Here is a 23,874-nt window from a genome sequence, read left to right as displayed (position 1 = left end):
TTCTCTGTGTTTTCTTCTTCATTTTCCTCCAGTTACATTTATGCTTTCTTTTTCTTTTCCTTTTCAAATGTTTAGACCTCTGATCTGTCTGAAGTTTATCCTGGCTTATGGTGAAGGGTGTGGATTCGACATCTTTCCCCCGTAACTATTCTGTGATAACATTATGTACTCACCTATTTCAGATGCTTATCTTTATCGTACACTAAACTTCCATAAGTAGATGATTTATTCCTGGACTTTTCAACTCAATTCCAATAGTCTGTCAGTTCATGCACCCCTGTCACACTGTTATGTTTAATGATTTGCATACATTTTAATTCTATCCTTAGAGACAGGGGTGGACTTAGGTTAAATTAAAAGAAAAACTTAGAACTGACTTTTATGATACTGAGTCTTTCTAACCATGACAATATTTTAATAGATCTTTCACTGACATTTTGGGCATAAATTGTCATGTCCTTAATGGTAATAGTATTACAAATAAATGGTTGTAATTATGAGATTTCAATTCTCAGACTGACAAAAATAAATAAACCAACATTAACATATAGGAGCTAGAAAACTTACTTGTCACTACAAAACAGAATCCTTTGGTCAGATGAAGTCACCTTGAAATCTTCTGGTTTGTTCCTATCTGGTTTGGGTTTTACCATGCTCTTGTCTGGCTCCTGATTGCTGGCTCCATCTCCTATTTAAGATTCTGCTCTGATTGTTTGGACTTGACTTTTGCATTTCATTTCCCTAGCTTTTTTTTTTTTTTTAAAGATTTTATTCATTTATTTGTCAGAGAGAGAGCACAAGCAGGCAGAGTGGCAGGCAGAGGCAGAGAGAGAAGCAGGCTCCCTGCTGGACAAGGAGCCTGATGCGGGACTTGATCCCAGGATGCTAGGATCATGACCTGAGCCGAAGGCAGCCGCTTAACCGACTGAGCCACCCAGGCGTCCCATTTCCCTAGCTTTTGATTCTGCTTTTCCATGTCCTTAAACCATCCTTTTCTGATTGGTCAGTAGAGTTATTTGTCCTCGTATTTTATGACTTACAAATAATGTTCACTGCAGAGCAGAGAGTGTGATTAGATGCACAAGAAAGGACCCTCTGATGTTTGAAGGAGAATGTTTCAGTATCATATTCAATTGAATTCTTTTTCTTACACTGCATCTATTGCTCAAATTCATGCCATTTACTTGGGTTCCTATTTGTACTCTGATTTTCTTACAGAGATTTCCCTCCTCCTTAGAGTTCTGCCTTTTTTTCTCTCATTGATGGAAATAATATATGCCTTTTCCCGTATTACCTAAGATTAGCTTCTTAATCATGCTATTTATTAGCTGCGTTCAAAGTTAGGTGCTGGTACCATTTATTGAAACTGAGAGAGTGACGAAGAAACTTGAGTTCAGTTTTGTACATGTCAGGTTTGAGGTCACAACGGAACAACCAAGTAGAGATGTCAAGTAAACAGATTTTTGTAGACTGTTTTTAAGACTGATGCACAGTCATTATTGTGAATTTCTTCTTATTACTTTATTTCTTTATTATCTATCTTGGTAAGTTCCATCATTTCTGAGAGGGTATTGTGAAAGAAAGTACTGTGCTTTCCTTCAGGACTTTGATGGTATTTTTCGTTGCTTCCTAAGTCAAATTTCTGAGAACTATGATGCCAAGCTGATTATTTCTTTGCAGGTATTTTTTTCTCTTTCTGTGATCTACATTGTTTACCTTTTCTGCATTAGTTTCCATCTTTTTACCTTTTTCTAAGTTTTAGGGGAGTTTGTTGACTTTTCCTCACATCCTTCTCCTGACGTTTTTACTTACTTATAATAATTTCATGATTTTTATTTTATCTATTTCTGAAAATAAAATATCACCAATTTTTTTTGCTTGATATTTCTCATTTTATGGAAACACTACTTTCTCAAATTTTCCTGAAAAAATGAATTATAATACCTTGTAAGTTCTTTTCTGCTATGGAATTTTGTTTTTGTTTTCTTTGGAGAACAGGATCAGTTTCTTTGTTGTGATTTTTGTGCTAATTATTCCTTTTCTTGCAGTTTCTGACAGTCTTTGGTGTGTGTTCCAAATTACGAACAAAGAACCAGATTAAAAGTTTTCTTTCTGTTTTTCATTTCATTCATGTGGGCGAAACAACTGAGTCTTCCCTCTGCATACGTGGATGAGAAAATCTGTTTAGTAGGCTTCATTGTAGCGCTTGTGCAACAAGCAGGCTCTCTTCTCCAAAATGACAGAATGTGGAGTTCCCTAATCTGGAGCCCTTTATTCTGGCTGTGTTAGCCTAATCTTGGCAAATGCTCTGTTAATTTCTCAAAATATTTTTTAAAATTCCCATTTTAAAAAGTTATACAAGCAATACTTATTCATTGTAAAATTCACATGCTGGTAAAAGTGACATGCCCCAATTCTCTTTCCCTTTAGCTACTAGTTTGAGAACTTTACATACTGTTTATATACAGAGTCTGTTTTATAATATTAGTCATTAATTCTGGCACTTTTATGCTGATTCTCAAAAAACTAATAGTATATATGTCATAATCCAGTATATCAAATACATAAAAAAATTATAATAACTTCAAGAATGAATGAATCATTCATTAAAATTAACAGCTCTAGCACTGCATCTGGCTATACAATGGAGACTTAGGATACAACTGAAATAAAATGAAACAATAAAAACCACATTGCTGTAAAATAATTACTATTTGGAATAGGAAGAATTAAGGGCCAAGTTCTTACGAAACTTGATGATGGGGAGAAGGTGATGAGGAGGAGGAGGAGGATGAGGATGAGGATGGGGACGACAACTGTTACTGCATAAATAATCTCTATAAGAGAGAGGCTGCTCTCTTGACTCCCAATCACATAGCTCGGCCATTTAATATAAACTCTCTGCATAGCGCAGTGGTGTATTAAAACAGCTCAACTGCCAAGCAGCTGCGTAACAGTACAGCAGAGCTGATGCCAATAAGTTGCTGAAAGTTGTAAACTCGGCAAAGATGTTGGCAAGGGGACACACAGATGGCATTTCTTGATGAAAATAGCTCTGACAAGTATAATGCAAAGTATGTGCTCCACTGGAGGTCAAATGTAATGTTTTTACATAGAAATAACAACGTATCATTGCTAACAAGTCAGATAATTCTGTGCATCTTTCCCACTTGAGGTAAACAGGAGGTAAAAACCTCCTTGTTTTAAACCAAGTGCATACCTATTTTGGATATTTAAACCTCATCGGAAGGGCTATTTAAAAAACATTCTATTATGGAAACTTTCCAATATACAAAGAATAGATGAAGCTCTCAGTTCTACAGCCCAACAGGAACAATGATGAACGTTTTGCCAATATTGTTTTTTAAAACAGCTTTAGTGAGATATAATTCACAACCACACAGTCATCCATTTAAACTGTATAATTCAATGGTTTTTAGTATATTCATGGATATGGGCACATTAGCATAGTCAATTTTAAAGCTTTATTACCTCAGAAAGAAACCAGGATTCCTTTAGAAATTACTCCTCGATCCTACCTTCCTCTCGACTTCCCAGCCCGAAGCAACCAGTATTTTCTCCCTCCTTAGACTTCTCTGTTCCCGACATCTCATATGAACGGAATCATGATGTATGTAGTCTTGTGTTACTGACTTCTTTAACTTAGCATAATGTTTTCAAGGTTTATCCATGTTATAACATATATCAGCATCTCATTTCTTTTTATGGCCAAATAATATTCTACTGTATGGTTATACCATATTTTGTTTATTCATTCATCAGCTGATGGACATCTGGGTTGTTTCCACTTCTTGGCTGTTGTGAATAATGCTTCGATAAACATTTGTGCACAAGGGTTTTTTTTTTTTGTGTGAGTGTGTGCTCGTGTTTCATTTCTTTTGGGTATATACCTAGGAGTGGATTGCTGGGTCATATGGTAACTGTGTTTAGCTGTTTGCAGCACTGCCAGACTGTTCTGCCAACAATGTTTTGTTTTCTTTACCAGTTTTTCTGAAATATTTCAAAGCAGATTTCAGACCTCCAGATCATTTCACTTATAAACACTTTAGTAGAGATTTTTAATACATGATTTTTGAGGAAGTTAAAATATACTTTGAATGTCGATGCCACTACACCCTATGTATGGCGGAAGTGTTGGAGAATAGCCTCAGTAACTACAACTGCCAACTCCTATTTTCCAGCCCCTCCCTCAGTCTTCCTGTCTAAACACTTGTTTCATTTGTAGGCTAACCTTTCCCTGAGGTTGTCCCTTTGCCTCAAGGTGAGAATATAAAGTTTTTAGGTTTGGAGAGAGAAAGAGTGAGGAAAAGAGCTAACGTTCACTGAGTATCTACTATGTGCTAAGCTTTGTGTTATGTATCTTATATGATAATTTAATCCTCTTCTGGGGTGCCTGAGTGGTGCAGCTAGTTGGGCGTCTGACTCTTGGTTTCAGGGTCATGAGATAAAGCCTCATGTTGCTGTCGGCTGCTTAAAGTTCTCTCTCTCTTTCTGCCCCTCTCGTCCTCTGCATGCTCTCTCTCAAATAAACCTTTAAAAAAATAGTAATTTAATTCTCTTCTAAATACCAAAAGGTAAATATTACTTCAATTTCGAAGATGAAAAATAAGCTTAGAAGGTTATAAGAAATTTAGCCAAATTCATTAGTTACTAAAAAGTGAAACCAATTTTTAAACGTAGATCGTTCTGGGTTCAAAGCTGTCATTATTTATAAAATAGTTCATCTATCTTCTAACAAAGGTTCTGATACACACACACAATTTCAGGTTTGGAAGGGATCTTCAAGATATTTAACTAGGCCTCTATACAAAACAAAACAACAATAACAACAACAAAAAACCAGAGCAAAACAAAATAAAACGTGTCTCCTTATAATTTCTATTTCTGTTCTTAGGCTTTAATTCTAGCCTTTGGAGACATGTATAACAAGTCTATTACTGCCTCCTTCCCATGCTTGCTTTGAATTTCTTACATCTCTCTAAATCATTTCTTCTGTTATAAGAAGTTCATTCATTCCTTTTATGACTGAAAAGAATTCTTGAATTCTTTCACCATCCTGATGGTTTTTCTCAGATTACCTTCTAGTATTGGAAAGTTTGGGACCTAGAACAGAACAGAGCAGTCTTGGCCAGAGCAGAGCAGAGTAAGACTAGCTACTCCTTATTCTAATGCATGGAAGATGACATTCACGTTTTTGGAACCATACCTTATTCACAACTGAAAGCTTAGTGAGAGCTCTAGTATATACATGAAAGAGAGACAACTGTGCTGTCATAGCCCAAGGGACATAACTAGTCACCTGGTACATTCTTTCCTGAACTTGGATATAATCTTAAGGTCATGCTCAACAGTGATCTAAGTACAGAAAGAGGCTAGTATTAACACAATAAAGTAGGCCCCTGAGTTGAAATCACTGCCGTGGTTGACAAAACAGAAGTGTGGGCCCTTTGATTCTGTTCTGATTGGCTTGTACACACCCTTTACGTAGTCTGATTGCTGGATAGTGTATCTTGGAATTCTGACTGCTCTGCCTTCCCGTAGGCATTCTCTCTTGGTGCCCCGCTCCCCTTCTGTAACAGTATTCGTCTAGCTGCTGTCTAGATTCTGGCCTTTACTATCTCAGTATAACCCGATAGGTTTTGATGCATATTCTAGCTGATTTCCATGATAGCCATCAGACTCGAAACACTGTGCTCTATCTACTTTGAAGACTGGTTTCCAGAGTGCGGCTCACTCCACTGTCTGTACTTTCTTGCCATGTTGTATTCCCAGCCTTCCCGCGGTGGTAGCTCCCTGATGCGTAATCAGTGACTTTAGTTTATATCAAAATACTGCCAGTACAGTACCTGACAGGATTATGATATAATTACCTCATATCTAACAATCTCTCCTGGCCACCACACATTTCCAGAGACTTATTTTATAGCTTTGCAGTTTTGTGTGTCTCCTCATGTTCTAGAAATGTTTGGTTTGTTATAAACTTCTATGATTCCAAGAGAATCATAAAAATAGAGGGATAGATATGATAGCAAGAGGTCTTTACTTGTTCCTTATTGGTAAAAAAAAAAAAAGGTCAGAGAAATGTACTTACTATTTAAAAGAAAATATGCCAGACTTCTAAAATATAGTGGGAAAAATACATATTTCATTCTAAAATACAAATTCAAGAAATTAGATAATAAGAGGCCTATATGATACCTAAGAGATGTAAAAAAAGTTAAAAGGACATATATACACATCTAAAATATTATGATGAGATATTTTATTGCTTCAAATAAGAGTTTTATTTGCCAGGTACCACAAAGATATTTGTAATTTTAAAGATGATGATGAAAAAGATGAACAACGCCAAAACACTTATGAAAATCAAAATAATTTAACCTAGTTGTACTAAGTGCTATACAAGTCCACATAAACATAGAGATCCACAGAGTACAATCTAAAAGAAATTCATGTGTCTTTTATGCAACTCAAAATCGAGGAGAGTTAACATTCCACAAGATGGACAACTGAGATTTAGCTGCTCCTTCTGTGAAATGGGTATAAGATCATCACCAGTTTCTGTGAGGCTAAAGAAATCAGTATTTTTTTTATTAAAGATTCTATTTATTTATTTGACAGACAGAGATCACAAGTAGGCAGAGAGGCAGAGAGAGAGAGAGAGAGGAGGAAGCAGGCTCCCCGCTGAGCAGAGAGCCTTTTGCCAGGCTCGATCCCAGGACCCTGGGATCATGACCTGAGCAGAAGGCAGAGGCTTAACCCAGTGAGCCAACCAGGAGCCCTAAAGAAATGAGTATTAAAAAATTCCAAAGTCGGGGTGCTCTCTGCTCAGCAGGGAGCCTGCTTCCCCTTCTCTCTCTGCCTGTCTCTCTGCTTACTTGTGATCTCTCTCTGTCAAAATAAAGAAACAAAATTAAAAAAATTCCAAAGTCATACATAAATATTAAACATTCTTATTATTAACTGAAAACTCTAGATGGCACAAGCATGGAGGAATAATTTAAAGCTTTTCCTTTCTTTGATTTCTTAGTTCCTAAATATACTTGGTTGAAAGCAATCTATAACTGATTTGTAAGTATGTTAGTATAACATAATTGATCTGAAAATTTTTAAATATTAGGGAAGAAAGAAGCTATAAAAACTCAAGATACTATTATTACTGATATATAATTGGCTTGGTTTTGGCACACTTTCTTATTAAAAAGTTTTCTTAGAAAGATTTTATTTATTTGAGAGAGAGAGAGAGTCATTGAGAGAGAGCACAAGTTGGGGTCGTAGGGGAGAGGCAGAAGGAAAGGGAGAGGCAGAGTCCCCGCTGAGTAGGGAGCCTAACAAGGGGCTCTATGCCAAGACCCTGGGATCATGACCTGAGCTGAAGGCAGAAGCTTAACCCACTGAGCCACCCAAGCACCCCTGGTTCTGGCATACTTTTAAAAGTATATGTAAATTTGACATTAGCAATGAGTTATTTTTTGCAATATTTTACTCCCTGAATTTCCTTGGACTTGAATTCACTTACCTTTATATGGCAAAAATAAGCATTCTTAAACTTTATAGAGAAAATATGACTTCCCTTGTATGTGCATTTTAGTTTTCATTACAATAACTGTCTTTTTTTTTCTTTCTTCTTTTTTTTTTTTTTTTAAAGATTTTATTTATTTATTTGACAGAGAGAAATCACAAGTAGGCAGAGAGGCAGGCAGAGAGAGAGGGGGAAGCAGGCTCCCTGCTGAGCAGAGAGCCCGATGCGGGACTCGATCCCAGGACTCTGAGATCATGACCTGAGCCGAAGGCAGCGGCTTAACCCACTGAGCCACCCAGGCGCGAGAATGACTTTTTAAAAATTATTTTATTAACATAATAATATATTACTTGCCCCAGGGGTACAGGTCTGTAAATTATCAGGCTTACACATTTCATCGCACTCACCATAGCACATCCCTTCCCTAATGTCCATAACCCAACCACCCTCTCCCTACTCCCCCACTCCCCCCAGCAACCCTCAGTTTGTTTCATGAGATTAAGAGTCTCTTATGGTTTGTTTCCATCCCAATCCCATCTAATAATTGTCTTAAGGGGCGCCTGGGTGGCACAGTCAGTTAAGCGTCCAAATCTTGGTTTTGGCTCAGGTCATGATTTTAGGGTTTTGATCTTAGGGCCCTGATCTCAGAGTCATGAGATCGAGCCTTGTGTTGGGCTCATGCTCAGTGCGGAGTCTCCTTGGTCTTCTCTCTCTCCCTCTGCCACCACCCCCCCACAACCCACACGAGTGGGGACTCTCAAATAAGTAAATAAATCTTTTTAAAAAATTCACCTAAACTCACTAAATCAAAACAAATTTTAACTGGAAGAGCATCAACAAGGTGAAAAATGTATAAATCTAAGAAACAATTACATCTTCATCTAAAGAAAAATTAACTTAGGCCCTCAGTATTTTTTTTTAGTCATGCTGATGTAAAATTTAACTACATAGGTATATAAGAAAAACATGTAAAAGGTATCCTTAAGAAAATGTCAAAACAGTTAAGTATGAACCAAAAGGAATGACACACGTATAGAAATATGTAATTTGTTTGAACTCTTTATGAAGTGGATTGCCTAAGGGGCACTTGTGGTGCTGAAACGTCCTGAAACTTTCCGAGAAATCACAAAGAACACACGAGTTAGGATCTGGGAACATAAACATACCATAAAAGAATGATAATTATACTGTGACTTCACTTTTAGGAAACCTGGATAACTGCATGTTTGTGATACACAGTGCAGTACAAGGCAAGTATTCTGGGCTAATGCGAGCCCAACATTCAGGCAAAAAATGGGGCTTTGCATAGTCTAGAAACCTTAGTAAGGAGCGGTTAGTTAATTCTGGTTACATACTAACTGAAATGCCTGTAGACCCTGAAAGATATTATCAGTAGAAGCACTAAGTAAAAGGGTAGAAGAATCTCAGGTCTTAGTAATAGATATCTCTCACAAATGTGTATTATTTTTGAGAGGCTCACTACTCATAGAGGTTGCTTGTGGGTACAGGTACCATGTCCAGGGTTTTGGAAGAAGCTTTGTTTTAGACAAACTTGACTTCCTAGTGGTTAGTTTTAGATAAAATGAAACTGTTCTTGGGTATAAAGAGTGTCTTTAGTTAAAATGATATCAGTTGTCAGAGGGTATTTTACTATCTGAGGGAAGGGGATGAGGCTATACTAAAGGTTAGTTCCTCAAGTTTTCTATTTGACTATTCTATTTGACAGTTTCAGGTGCAGTTATAATTGAAGATGGTAAAGGACCATAACAATCATTCAACTGAGTACTTATTATGTGCTAAATACTGGGCTAACGGCTAATAGGAAAAATGAGGCACTTTACTGGCCAAGTCATATGCATAATTTTATAGTGATGTGAACATTAACAGAAATATTTTAAAAATTATTGGAAAGAAGTAGAAAAAAGGGATGAATTTTTCTTTGTCGAACTTTGAGAGAACTTCAAAGAATACATAACATTTGAATTGACTCTTGACACAGAAGGAAAAGAGAAAAAGGAACCACAACCATTAAGTTATGTGTTGTTACACACCAGGAATGTTACTATAGTATTTAATTCTCATATAGTCCTGCAGAGTAGACATTACCTTTACACACAAGGAAATGGGGTTTAGAGGGGGTAAATTATTGTCACAAGAATCCATAGCTACGAAGTAGTAGAGCTGGAATAGGATAGCTGTGATAGTCTTCTTGTCTGACTTTGGCTTTTCTCACAGTATTTTAATATGGAGGTGACATAAAGAATATAAAGGTAATTCCAACCTTACAATTTAACAAGTGACCTGAACACATGCATACACATATATACTAGAAGGTAGAATGTAATTCTGTACCGATCCCATTGTCCATCTTCTCCATGTTTATACCCAGCACACTGAATGCTACTGGAGAAAAATTGCTCAAAATGGTACGACTATAAACACTTGGCTGTTATTTGATATTTCCATAATACATATCACTCATTTACTGTGAAGCTGTTTCTTTCTTTCTTTTTTTTTTTTTTTTAAGATTTTATTTATTTATTTATTTGACAGGCAGAGTTCACAAGCAGGCAGAGAGAGAGGAAGGGAAGCAGGCTCCCCGCTGAGCAGAGAGCCTGATGCGGGCTCGATCCCAGGACCCTGGGATCATGACTTGAGCCAAAGGAAGAGGCTTTAGCCCACTGAGCCACCCAGGCATCCCACTGTGAAGCTGTTTCAAAATTCTATTTTCTTCAAAATTCTGATGCTAGCAAATCTGTCATTACAGCACAGCCATTGGATGGGAACTGCCTAAATTCTTACCACCAAACCTACAAACTCATTTTTATCTTTACATAATCTTTATTTCTATCTTCAAAATGGAAAAGGTGCCCTCCTGTCTAAAATTAAATCCCATCACTTGCATTCTGGATCTCCTCCTTCACCAACACTTTGCTCAATTGGTATCTTTCTCTTGCTTGTCCCTGCAATGTCTCTCTCCACCTGGCTCCTTCCCATCACCGTTTAAATTGGATACTCCCTAACGGTGAGAGATTAAAGCTCTTGACCTCACGCCCCTCCCCCCATCTTCCTATAGTCTCTGATTTAAATAACTTAAGGTTTATCTATCTTTCCTATGACCACTTTTCAACTTCTATTCATTCATCAATTCACTGCAGTCTGCTTTTTGGCTCCAGGGAAATTGATGTACCATCTCGTTAAGTTCAGTTGACACTTCCTTTTTCATCTTTGTTTGATTTGGCCCCTTGACAGACCATTGTCACTGGTCAGATTCTACTCGCATTCTGATGTTCTTGCCATTTCTCTGGTTATGGCACCTTCTAATCTGTGCAAAATTTTTCCTCTGCCCATCCCTTAAATGTTGGTGTTCATCAAGATTCTCGCCTAGACCTTTTTCTGCTCTCATTCTATGTAGTTCATTTACCAGTTCATTTAATTCCTTCCACATAAAGCACTATCTTTACTGGATATATCCACTTAGATATTTTTTTGAGTTTTTCTTTTCCAACTCTATTTCTCCCACATGCTTTGTGGCACCACCAGAAACCCAGGATGAAAGCCGAAACCTTGGGCATCAATCCTCATACCTACTCTCTTCAGCATTCCCTAGGTCCAGTCACCAAGCCCCATGATTCTCTTCTCTTTCTTTCTTTCTTTTTTTTTTTTCTTTGATTTATTTATTTTAGAGAGAGTGAGAGAGAGCAAGAGCTCACAGAGGCAGAGGGAGAGGCAGACTCCCCACTAAACAGAGAGCCTGATGTGGGGCTTGATCCGAGGACCCTGGGATTATGACCTGAGCCGAAGGCAGATGCTTAACTGACTGAGCCACCCAGGCGTCCCTGATTCTGTTTTCTAAACAGCTTTCAAATTAGTCCATTCTTGGTGGGCACCATCATCACTAGTCTGGTTCAAGACACCATCATAACTCACTGAAATACCGGAACGGCTTCCTAATCGGGGCTCTAACAATTACCCTTAATACACCTTCAAAAGAGGGACGCCTGGGTGGCTCAGTTGGTTAAGCAGCTGCCTTCGGCTCAGGTCATGATCCCAGCGTCCTGGGATCGAGTCCCACATTGGGCTCCTTGCTCGGCAGGGAGCCTGCTTCTCCCTCTGTCTCTGCCTGCCATTCTGTCTGCCTGTGCTCGCTCTCACTCCCTCTCTCTCTCTGACAAATAAATAAAATCTTTAAAAATAAAAATACAGCTTCAAAAGAAATCACAAAAGGGCTTTTACATCGGCTTCTTAAAATTAAGCACAGTATTCTAGTAGACATTTGGCTGATTAAAGATCCTTTTCCTACTCTTGAAAACTTGTATTCTGAAGGCACATGATGAAATATATACACAGAAAAGCAGAAAGAGAATTTCCAAATCAGAAAATCTTACTTCAAAAAAGCAAAGATGAGTGGATAAAAATGGATGAAAAATGATAGCCACTTAAGAAGATTCTTGAGAGGTACACTCAACAAGAAAGAAGACATTTTAAGGAATTACATTTCTTATATTCAAAACTGAATGCTGAACTTGAAGCTCTGCTGCTGTTCTCCAAGAGCAAGATCCTATCAGTTGCTCTTTGGCTTTACCTCCTTTTTTACCTTATTATTTAAGATTTATATTATTTTATATTTTTATACCTAAGGGGTCTTAGCATAAGTGAAAATATGTAAGGGTAAAAAAGATCACAATCTGCTTAAAGGAAACCGAAAAAGTTATTTGGAGGCATCAAAAAATGAAAGGAAAAAAATAGATTATAACACCTGGATAAGATATTCAGCTCTGAGGTTTTTTGGCAATTAAGACAAAAAGGAAACACATTAAATACATGGTTTTCACTTTCTGACAAAAAGAAAGCATATAACCTTCATCTACAGAGGCAAAAACTTTCCTGGAACTAATGCAAGCAATAATTCATCATGAAATTCTTGTCTAAATGGGACTAAGGAAAAAGATCATAAACTTTTTCTTCAGAAAAAAAAAAAAGCATTTGCTTTTAGTTTTGACAGTAAGTATGTAATCATGGTTGAGCTCCTTAACTCTTATCAGCTTTAGTTTCATCTGTAAGAATGGGGACAATAAGATTTAATTTTGTGATATTTAACTTTGCTACTTTTAAAGTGAGTAATTAAGCACTAATATAGAAAATAAAACCCTTTAAGGCCATGCCCCAATGTCCTAGAACTGTCAACTTAGAATTATCTCATCTGTTTTTTTTTAAATTTAACACATACTTGATAACTATGTAAATGAGTGGATGATCTCATTTCCTATTACATGACCACCTAAAGTCTTATCAGAACTAGATGACACTGCTTAAAAAGGTAGAGACAGTGGTGTCCAGTGCAAAGAAGACAATGAAAAATTCAAAATTTTGCATTTGATCACGTGTGGATTTCAACTCAGAAAAATTTAGCTGATTAAAGCAGTGACTCATATTAGACAATTTTCCCAGGGACCTGCCTAGTGTAGGGCAAGCTCTCACGTGCACTGTGCATGACTCTGAGAATGGGCCTCTCCTACATTTTGTGCCCTAGGTGTTTGCTTGCCTCAGCTTAGTCTCAGCCCTGATTTTCACTTTTAAAAAAATTATATTTATCAGAGGTATTCTTATTCAACTGTTATTGGCTATTTTAAGCATTTGACTTTCAGAGTCATAAAATGAATAAATTAATTTTGCAGACTCCTCCTTCTCCTCCTCGTGACCTGAGCCAAAGTCAGATGGTTAACCAACTGAGCCACTCAGGCACCCAGACTCTCCGTTTCAGGTCAGTATTTAAGTGAATAGTCAAGCATTGTCCTGGGTCATCTACCATTCGTTTTCCATAAAAGCAGTTTACACTTGCTTTTGTAGCTGCATGTTCTATTTAAGTTGGCTTTAAACTGTTTCTTGGAAAAAGATAAAAAATTTGTATTAAGTTTGTTTTATTAGACTTTAATTTTTATTTTGCTTTGAAAAGAAAAAAAGCTCCTTTTCTTTCGATGTATAGCATTAAGAACAATCACAATGTTGGATTATTAAAATATAATTGTCAAAATGAAGATACTATCAAATATATGAAAGTTAACTGATAATTAGATATGCATCCTTGCAAATTTCATTGATGTCATTCAGTAGATTTATCTTGCTAGTACTTAATTTCCATGTTTAAACATACTTCCTTCTAAACTCATGTAATTCTCAGCCTACTAAATAGAACTTTTAGTTTTTATTTGGACTCATGAATAATGTGATTCCAAGCATGATGCACAAAATATAGAAAGTTGCTCATATATTTTTCAGAGTCTAGCACAATCTTCTAAAAACAAATGAGAATTGCTACTCCAAAAAATACTTGTTATGCAGCTTTAGAAAAAAGTTGGTATGCCTGAATGGACATCAGCAGTTACTATCTATCTATCTATCTCTTTCTTTCTCTTTCTCTCACTCTCTCTCTTGCTTTCTCTCTCTGTATCTTTCTTCTCTGAAAGTGTGCGTGAGTGTGCGTGCAAGTGGCGGGGGACGGGGGAGAGGCAGAGGGAGAAAGAGAATCTTTTATTTTTTTAAGATTTTATTTATTTATTTGACAGACAGAGAACACAAGTAGGCAGAGAGGCAGGCAGAGAGAGAGAGAGAGGAGGAAACAGGCTCCCTGCTGAGCAGAGAGCCTGATGCGGGTCTTCACCATGGCCCAAGCTGAAGGCAGAGGCTTTAAACCCCTGAGCCACCCAGGTGCCCCAAGAGAGAGAATCTTAAGCAGGCTCTACACTCAGGGTGGAGTCCAAGATGGGGCTAGCTCTCTTGACTCTGAGATCATGACCTGAGCTGAAATCAAGAGTCAGACACTTAACTGACTGAGCCACCTAGACGCTCCTGTGATTACTGTTTCTTAAATATTCAATTTTTAAAGCATTTGTGAAAATCCACATAGTGAATGAATCAGGCTTCCCCAGTGAAGAAATAATTATTTGAGGGCAGAATCTTAGGGTCCAAGTGGTAGCAGATAAGGCCTGAAAGTCAGAGAAAAAGAATAAGTATCTTCAGAGAAGCTCTTCCTAGTCTATATCACCTGTTGTTAGATCTGGTTATCTATGCAAAAGTCATCTCTCAAATCTAGTCCAGGGACACCTTCTTATCCCTTTTGTCTGTCATATAAAATACACCTTTAAGAGAACCTACTTCAAAGGCAATTTCTAAGACAGAGACAACCCTACAATTCCCTTGACACCATTTCTAGGATATGCACCTTTGAACTGCTTCTAGTAATATTCCCCAGTTCGTTTCTCTCAATAATATCCTTCCAATAATTTCTTCCCAAATTCCTGATATACCTTTCCCAGACTAGGAAACAGTGTCTTCAGGATACCCATAAAGAAATGATCTGTTTTGAGCATTTCTTTCTCTGTTAGGATAACAAAATGGTAAAAACATTGCCAAGACAAGGCACTGATAGTTCAGCGTAAAAATGCACGAGACTAAAAAACTAGGCTTCACAATACCAACTGCTGGCGAGGATGCTGAACAGCTGGAACACTCATTCACTGCTGACAGGAACGCACAACGTATAGTCGTTTTGGAGAACAATTCGGCAGCTTCTTATAAAGTTAAATATACACTCTCCATAGGACCCAGAAATCCTGCTTCTGGGGTATTTACCAAGAGAAAAGGAAACAGATATATCTATATCGATATAGATATATATATATACTTTAAAGATTTTAGTTGACAGCGTAAGAGGGAACACAAGCAGGGGCTAGGGGGAGAGGGAGAAGCAGGCCTCCTGCTGAGCAGGGAGCCCCATCTGGGGCTCCATCCCAGGACCCTGGGATCATGACCTGAGCCAAAGGGAGAGCCCAATGACTAAGCCACCCAGGCGCCCCAGGAAACTTATATTTACACCAAAACACGTACACAATCATTTATACAGCTTTATTATTTATGGAGGTCTCCAAATGGAAACAACTCAAATATCTATCAACTGGTGAATGGATTAAAGAACGCTGGTACATCCATACAATAGAACATTACTCAGCAACAAAAAGGAATAAATGACTAATATTTGCAACAATATGGGTGAATCTTTTTTATGGTAAGTGAAAAAAGTTGAGTCTGAAAAGACCTGTAATTTCATTTATACAACACTCTGGGAAAATGTAATATGGTTTGTCGGAAAAGGCAAAACTACAGGGATAGAAAACAGATCAGTGGTTTCTAGGACTGGAGTTGGGGAAAAGAGTCAATATTAAAGGGGCATGAGGGGCACCTGGGTGGCTCAGTCGTTAAGCGTCTGCCTATGGCTCAGGTCATGATCTCAGGGTCCTGGGATTGAGGCCCACATCAGGCTCCCTGCTCAGCGGGAAGCCTGCTTCTCCCTCTCCCACTCCCCCTGCTTGTGTTCCCTCTCTTGCTATCTCTCTGTCAAATAAAGAAAATCTTTAGGGGCGCCTGGGTGGCTCAGTGGGTTAAAGCCTCTGCCTTTGGTTCAGGTCATGATCCCAGGGTCCTGGATTGAGCCCCGCATCGGGCTCTCTGCTCTGCGGGGAGCCTGCTTCCTCCTCTCTCTGCCTGCCTCTCTGCTTACTTGTGATTTCTCTTTGTCAAATAAATAAATAAAATCTTAAAAAAAAAAAAAAAAAAAGAAAATCTTTAAAATAAAATAAATAAAATGGGCATGAAGGAATTTTCTGAAGTGATATAACTATTTTACATATTGACTGTGATTATGGTTACAAACTGGGTGTGTAGGTAAAAAAATCATAGAAATGTATGCTAAACAGGGCATGAATTTTACTGTATGTGTATCGTATTTCAGTAAGTCCGCTTCAAAAAATAAGAAAACTGGGGTTATCTCCTATTTACTAACTAACTGGCTTTAGTCAAGCCACTTGAAACACATTTCTCCTTTTATAAAATGAGGAATTTTATATTAGCTCTAAAAGATTTCTAAGAGAAATAAGAAAAAAATGCTTAATGGACTCTAAGCATACATAGAACATATGGGCAATACAATGATGAATAAGACAGAGATACACTAAAGAAATTTACTGTCTAGTGAGATAAGGAGGTAAAACAAATCATTATTAAATAATATGGAAATTCAGTGACAGAGATTGAACAAGGCAATAAGGGGACAACAAGAAGGGGCATTCCAGGAGTAAGAATTAACCCAAAGAATAAAGTATAAATTAATTCATAAAGAATAATGAAGTATACCACATATTCAATATAAAGGACCAGATGATAGTGAGATGCAAACATGAGAAGTCATTAATGCACATGGACAACTGGGATCTAGTAACCTTAATGCAATATGGACTCTGAAAAAGCTGAAAGTAAAAATTATGACAAAATGAAAAAAGTACCTCACGATGGTTTAGAAGTTGTTCTAAATCTAATGCCATTTGGTTCTTCATCTGTAGTAGAGCTGACTTTTCTTTATTTAAATTGCTGAAAAAAAAAAACCACCAAGTTTTTAAGAAGTCATCATATTGGTATAAATTTCATTAGTAAATAGTAAATAGCAAAAGGCTAAAGACAAATCTAACAAATCTGTTTGAATTAAAGAGAAATTAAATTTATAGTCCATAAAGATAGCAGACCAGCCACCATAATGTTTGATTTCATCAACAGCTAATTATTTTCTAAGAAGACTTTTTCTTTTAATAATCATTTGACAGTGCAAATGAGATGTGTTCTGAGAATCCTTTCCTGCCTGGTAAGGGCATAAAAATTGGTGTTTTAAAGATGATTATTTACTCCTGAAATGTAAAAAATGATGAAGTGGGATTTATACAAAAGCTAAAAAGTATGTTTGGGGAAAATATTAAAACTCAAGACACTGGAAGTCAAATTAAAACATTTATCCTTAAAACAAAAAGTAGCATTTTATAATTGACCATGCACTAAATTACAAGGCATATAATTAAGTTAGACAAATGAATCAGATATTCAGTCTGTGATTAACAACTTTTGCCTCCAAATTCTTAGTTCAATCTTTAATTTCTAAGTCTGTGTCAAGAGTTTGCCTTGGACAGGACCGATTTTCTGATAGGAAAGGGTAAGAAGCCTAAACAGAAGAACATATTAGGATTTTTTTTTTTTTTTAAAGATTTTATTTATTTATTTGAGAGAGAGACAGTGAGAGAGAGCATGAGCGAGGAGGTCAGAGAGCGAAGCAGACTCCCCATGGAGCTGGGAGCCTGATGTGGGACTCAATCCCGGAACTCCGGGATCATGACCTGAGCTAAAGGCAGTTGTCCAACCAACTGAGCCACCCAGGCGTCCCTTAGGATTTTAAGAGAGAAATATTTGAGGCCTGTCTTGTACTGTCTGGAGTTTTATTATTCAACATATAAAAATTAATTAGAACCATTAAATGAAATACTCTTTGAAAGTCACTGGAATGAATCTCCTCAGCACCACATCAAGACTTAAGAAAAGCAACAATGAATCAAAACAACATAATCCCATAAATATCAAAACAAAATCTGTGAAGGTAAAATTAGTGAGGATTGTTTTGTTGAATAGGTAAGATGTTTTAAATTATTCTTTAAGAAAATGGAAAGTCACCAATTTTTAAAAATATAAGGCAGTTTTTTTTAAATATTCAAGAACAGTATTAAGTATTCTGAAAGAACTGGTAATTCTATGGACTTAAGAGGAAAAAACTCACATTCTCCTTTTTCCTAGTAACTGAACTTCCCCAAGGAAGCACCATAATTTGTCCTCTGAGAGAAAAACAAGATGCAATTCTGACTTCTGCTTCCAACTGTGACACTGACTCAAGTGTGTGCTATAAAGCACAGCACACAACCACCCTACTAAGCCTCAGTTTTCACATCTGTAAAAGTGGAAAACAATACTCATGTATGTCAAAGGAATATATGAATTACCTAATGAATGAGTAAATAAAGAATCAAACATATAAAACACAACATAAATGCCATATGGTATTACTAATTTAGATGAAATACAGGTATTAGAGAAAAACAGTAATTAAATGCCATATATGTTAGCAGCTCAGCAGAAAAACAGACTGACTTTCAGAATTAGGCATCAGAGAGCCTACTGAGCCTACTGGACTTGAAAAGAACTAAATGACATAAAGATAACTGAGTATCAGATTCTGCCAGAGTCCTGCAAAGTATGGTAAAGATCAGATGTTTCTGAACTGTAGCATTCAAATATTTTTTAAAATTAAATTAAACATCCAGAAGAGAGGAATAGGATTTTTGAGGAACAGAAATGTATTAACAATATGCATGTATACATGTTAATGCTCATATACATGTTACATACATATACTATGTAAACATACACTCACAGGCAGTACACACTCTCTCTCTCTCTCTCTCAAATACCAACAGGACCTTAAAGAAAATGTGTGCAGGGGCTCCTGGGTGGCTCAGTCATTAAGTGTCTGCCTTCAGCTGGTGATCCCCAGGTCCTGGGATCGAGCCCCACATTGGGCTCTCTGCTCAGTGGCGGGCCTGCTTCTCCCTCTCCCACTTCCCCTACTTGTGTTCCCTCTCTCACTATGTCTCTGTCAAATAAATAAATAAAATCTTAGGGGAAAAAAAAAGAAAAGAAAATGTGTGCAATAGAACGGAATGTTGATGAAATAAAGGATCTGACTAGGTAATCTGTTAGAAATGCTTCATATGTAGTGCTTAATTTTTTCCAGGATAAAGGAAGTATTCCATATTTAAATAGCAAAAATATCTGTACAATATAGAATAAAAGGTGGGTGGATAAACTGGTTCACAGAGCAACTCTGTTCTATCTGTAAGACGTGGGTTTATTGCAAACAGTACAGACGCCTCAGACAATACTTGGGTATATATTTTCAAAGTCTCAGCCTTCTCTATAATACACTCTTAAAACACAAGGGAGACCATCTTCAGCACGCGGGTCTCTAAAACTGCATATGATGATTATTATACTCTGTGTTCTTCCAGTGTGTATGTAATTACTCAATTGAAGTTTAGTCTCCATAAGATGTATTTCATAACAGTGGAAATTTACCTTTAAAAATACAAAGCTTCCATGCGTGACTCATAAAGCAACTACAAAACAAATCTCCTTATAAGCACATCTACCGTGAATGGTATATTACACCCATAACTGTTCAATTCACTGTTAATTATTACTCAGAAATTCGTCTTTATGGCTCTGTGTCACCTGCTATATGAAAACATATTTCTGATATAATGTACTTTAACTTCCTGGATCAATATACCCTGGCTTAGCCTCACAAGGCTAAGTACTCTTTTCTTCTTAAACTACTAGTTAAGAATAAACTGAGAACTGACAACGGGAGAAGGAAATTTATGCTAAGTATTCTCTTTCTGTGCTTCCTTCAGTTCTGGGCCATAGATCAAACTACATAACTCAGACGGTCTCTGGTGGCTCGGTAGAGGAGAGTTTAACAGTACTACCTTTAGAATGGATTATTACTTTAATGATAGGGAAATTTAAAGAACTTCATAGTGATAACTCAAATGCTAGCTTTTAATGTGTTCATAATGATTTCATTTTGGTACCTATTTACTCTAACCTTTCTAGAGACTGAATATAAATAGGTAAATTTGCAAGTTGGGGGTTGGTATAGTGGCATTGTTTTATTTTCTAAGACAATGATAAAATTATTCAGTTCCTTAAAGAGCTTCTATTGTATAAGCTAGAGACATATTTTAAAGAGTAATCATTTAACTGAAACCATAAAACTCCTAAGAGAAAACATAGGCAATAAACTCTGGGACATTGGTCTCGATTATTTTTTTTGGATCTGTCTCCTCATTTAAGGGCAGCAAAAACAGACATAAATAACTGGAACTATATCAAACTAAAAAGCTTTGAAATAGCGAATGAAACCTTTGACAAAACAAAAAGGCAACCTATAGATAGATGAATGGATAAAGATGTAGTGTGTACACACACACACACACACACACAGAAATATTAGTCTGCTATAAGAAAGAATGAAATCTTGCCATTTGCAAGAACATGGGTGGACCTAGAGGTATTATACTAAATAAATTTAGTAAGAGAGAGAAGGACAAATACCGCAGGATTTCACTTTCACATGGAATCTCCAAAATAAAACAAATGAACAAACAAAACAAAACAGAAAGACTCATAAAAACAGAGAACTGGTGGGTGCCAGAGGGAAGGGTGGGTGGTTTGGACAAAACAGGCGAAGGGGATAAAGTGGTACAAACTTCCAGCTATAAAATAAGTCATGGGGATGAAAAGTACAGCATGGGGAATACATGTAATTATTACAAACTGTAATAAGTTTGTATGGTGACAGATGGTAACCACACTGGGGTGAGCATTTCATAACATATATAAATGTTTAATCCCTGTGTTGCACACCTGAAATTAATATAATATGGCATGTCAACTATACTTCAATTTAAAAGGTAATCAATTCATGTAAATATTCCTTACAATTAAAATCAATACCTAGCAAGAAGGATAGGCCTTTTTAAGACATGATTACTTGGTAATTGTTTTGAATGGGACATCTGATGTTTAAATTTCAAATTAATGAAGGGCAAAAGGAAGGGAAGTAATATTTACTGAGTTTCTCCCATGCACCAGAAGCTTTGTATATGTTATTTCATTTAAATTTCACATCTAACCCTTGATGTTCATACCAGTAGCTGTAATTTACAGGCACATCTACCATGAGAATCGAAACTGGCTGATGTGTATTCAAAGTCCAGGATAATTCCTCTACATTTGAAACGTCATTGGCTCCAAGTAAGAGAGATGGAGACAGACTGCTAGCTCTGACTTGTGGACTGGGCAATTTCATTCATGTCATGTGGGTACGTTTAACAGCATCTCTAGGGCCATAATTAAACTACTAAAAGCACCTTAACTTTTCACATTAGAAGGTAGTTGATTCAATTAAGAGCAAGATTTCATATCCTGTGACATACTAGTTCAGAATCGATTAAAATATTTATATAGCGAGTTCATGAAACATAGCTTTAAAGGATCCAGATTTTAGCACAAAAATATTTTTTATAGTTACTTTCGTAACTGACATAGTTTTCATGATGATGTTGCTGTTATTAAGGGAGTCCTAATTTTCGTCAAAATTCAAAATATTTTGAGAAATGTAATTTCTCATTTTTAAGATAACTTTCAACATAAAGATTTGTTGCATGTAAGATAAATACTAACAATAGCAAATATTTACACAGCATTCACAATGTGTAGGCACAGTGCTATACATATTACAAAGATTACATTGTTTAATCCTCAGAATAACCATATGAATTAAGTGCTGCTAGTACTAGAGTATCATTTGCATTTCACAGATAAGAAAACTGGCTCTACTGTCCAATAACAGAGCCATTAACTGGCCACAGGTCGCAATTAAAATTAACTTAATTAAAATAAAAGATTTAGTTACTCATATGGGTAGTGGCCATACTGGACAGTGCAGAAGACATGGAGTATTTTTACCATTACAGAAAGTTCTATTGGACAATGGAGGTTTAGAGAGTTTAATGGACTGGCTTTAACTCAAAACTAAGTATTGAGCTAGATTTAAACCCATGTAACCTATCTATAGAGGCTGTACTCCCTTTTAAAATCTGTTTTTTAAAAACAACTTTATTTGGAATATTTCGAAAGAAGAAGGAAAATATAACAAACCCACAATTATCTACCACCTAGCTTTAGCAATTATCAATTCATTAAAGCTCCACTTAAGGCACTCTTCTACACTATTTTTTTTTTTTTTTTTTTTTACTTCTCTTCCTGAATTATATGAGCTAATGAAAAATTCTCCCTTATTCAGAATAGAACATAGGGAGGCAGTATAACATAATGGTTAGGAGTATAGAATTAGGAAGCAGACAGATCTGGATTCAAATTTTGACCCTACCACAAAGCTGTACGTACATTCTTAGATAACAAGTTGCTTAATTTCTTTAGAGCTGAACTTGTTCATCTTAATTGTTTCCTCCTATAGGTATTATTTTTCTCTATATTAAAACTTTTCAACTCTTAAGTCTTAGTAAAATAAATACTCAAATAAATTTATTTGAAGGTAACTGTGAAAGGTAATTTTATCACAGGACTTTAATGTTCCTGCTCCAAGATTAAAAAAGTAAAAGGAGATTCTATCCAAAATTTCAAATATATTATAGGAAGAAATACATAATATAGGAAGCAAAATTTCTATTTAGGGTTCTTCCCTCAATTTCCTTAAGATAAGCTAGTGCCTAGTGAGTGATAAAACATAATTTCTATTGCCCCCAATAGCTACTTACAGAAGAACTGCTTAAGTGATTCACTGAATTATTTTAATTAATTTCTTAATTTGGTTTATTTATTATTTAATAAATTTAATTAATGTAGGTTATATATATCCTAAATCTAATTTTTAACTTTAAAATTAATCCAGGAGTAAATTATTATTTATATTGACATTTGCAGAAATGTGATTTAAAATTATTTTATCTTATCATCCTGAAATTAAAAATTAGGAGTAAAGTTTTGAATCAATTATTTTGGTGGGGTTGAAAAAAGAGAAGGTAATTATTCTGATTCTTCAGAGAGAACACCCACTCATACATGGTTATATATCTTAGGAAATCTGAAATTAATAACTATAGTCTCCTAATTATTTTTCAGTTCCTTAATTTAACAGTTTCTATTCCCATCTATTTCTTTGCTTCTACATTTATGAATTGGTTAATAATTTATCTAAGTTATTCTAACAATCTTAAAATCCAATAACTGAGCCAACTAATCAACCACCCATGAGTTAAAACATCTTTCTGTATAACATCATTCTTTCACTTCAACTTAAAAAGACTAAAATGATTATATAGGTGAACAGGTAAGAATCTGAATGACTATTAAATGAAACAAGTCTTTTGGGTAAGGGGTCATCTAAGAAAACAATTTCAGTTGAAGGAAGTGAAAGGGATTTATTTACATTTAGGTAATTCATGGGCGACCTCATGTAGAGTCAGGGGAAGAAAAGCCTAAAAAATTGCTTGGCAAAGTCAACAGAATCTAAGCAAATGTGTATATTTTATGTGTTTAAAAAGTCATTTTTGAGGGCGCCTGGGTGGCTGACCCCCCTTCGGCTCGGGTCATGATCCCAGGGTTCTGGGATAGAGCCCCACATCGAGCTCTCTGCTCAGCTGGGAGCCTGCTTCCTCCTCTCTCTCTGCCGGCCTCTCTGCCTACTTGTGATCCTTCTCTCTGTTAAATAAATAAATAAAACCTTAAAAAAAAAAAAAAAGTCATTTTTTGCGGGGGTGCCTGGGAGGCCTAGTTGGTTAAGTGTCCAACTCTTGGTCTGGCTAAGGTCATGATCTCGG

General features: G+C 36.3%; 1 protein-coding gene across 3 annotated transcripts in view; it reads right to left on the bottom strand.

The window, feature by feature from the left end:
• Positions 1–23,874, bottom strand: part of PIBF1 (progesterone immunomodulatory binding factor 1) — a 196,523-nt gene that overhangs the window by 10,920 nt on the left and 161,729 nt on the right. For all 3 annotated transcript variants that reach the window (XM_044249864.1, XM_044249865.1, XM_044249866.1), the window contains one exon: positions 16,882–16,966. In XM_044249864.1, coding sequence (XP_044105799.1) covers positions 16,882–16,966 — 85 coding nt within the window. The remainder of the gene's footprint in view (positions 1–16,881; positions 16,967–23,874) is intronic.

This window comes from Neovison vison, chromosome 5, assembly GCF_020171115.1.
Source record: "Neovison vison isolate M4711 chromosome 5, ASM_NN_V1, whole genome shotgun sequence".
NCBI lineage: Eukaryota > Metazoa > Chordata > Mammalia > Carnivora > Mustelidae > Neogale > Neogale vison.
The sequence above is the reverse complement of the archived record's forward strand: the minus strand, read 5'-3'. Positions and strand labels throughout refer to the sequence as shown.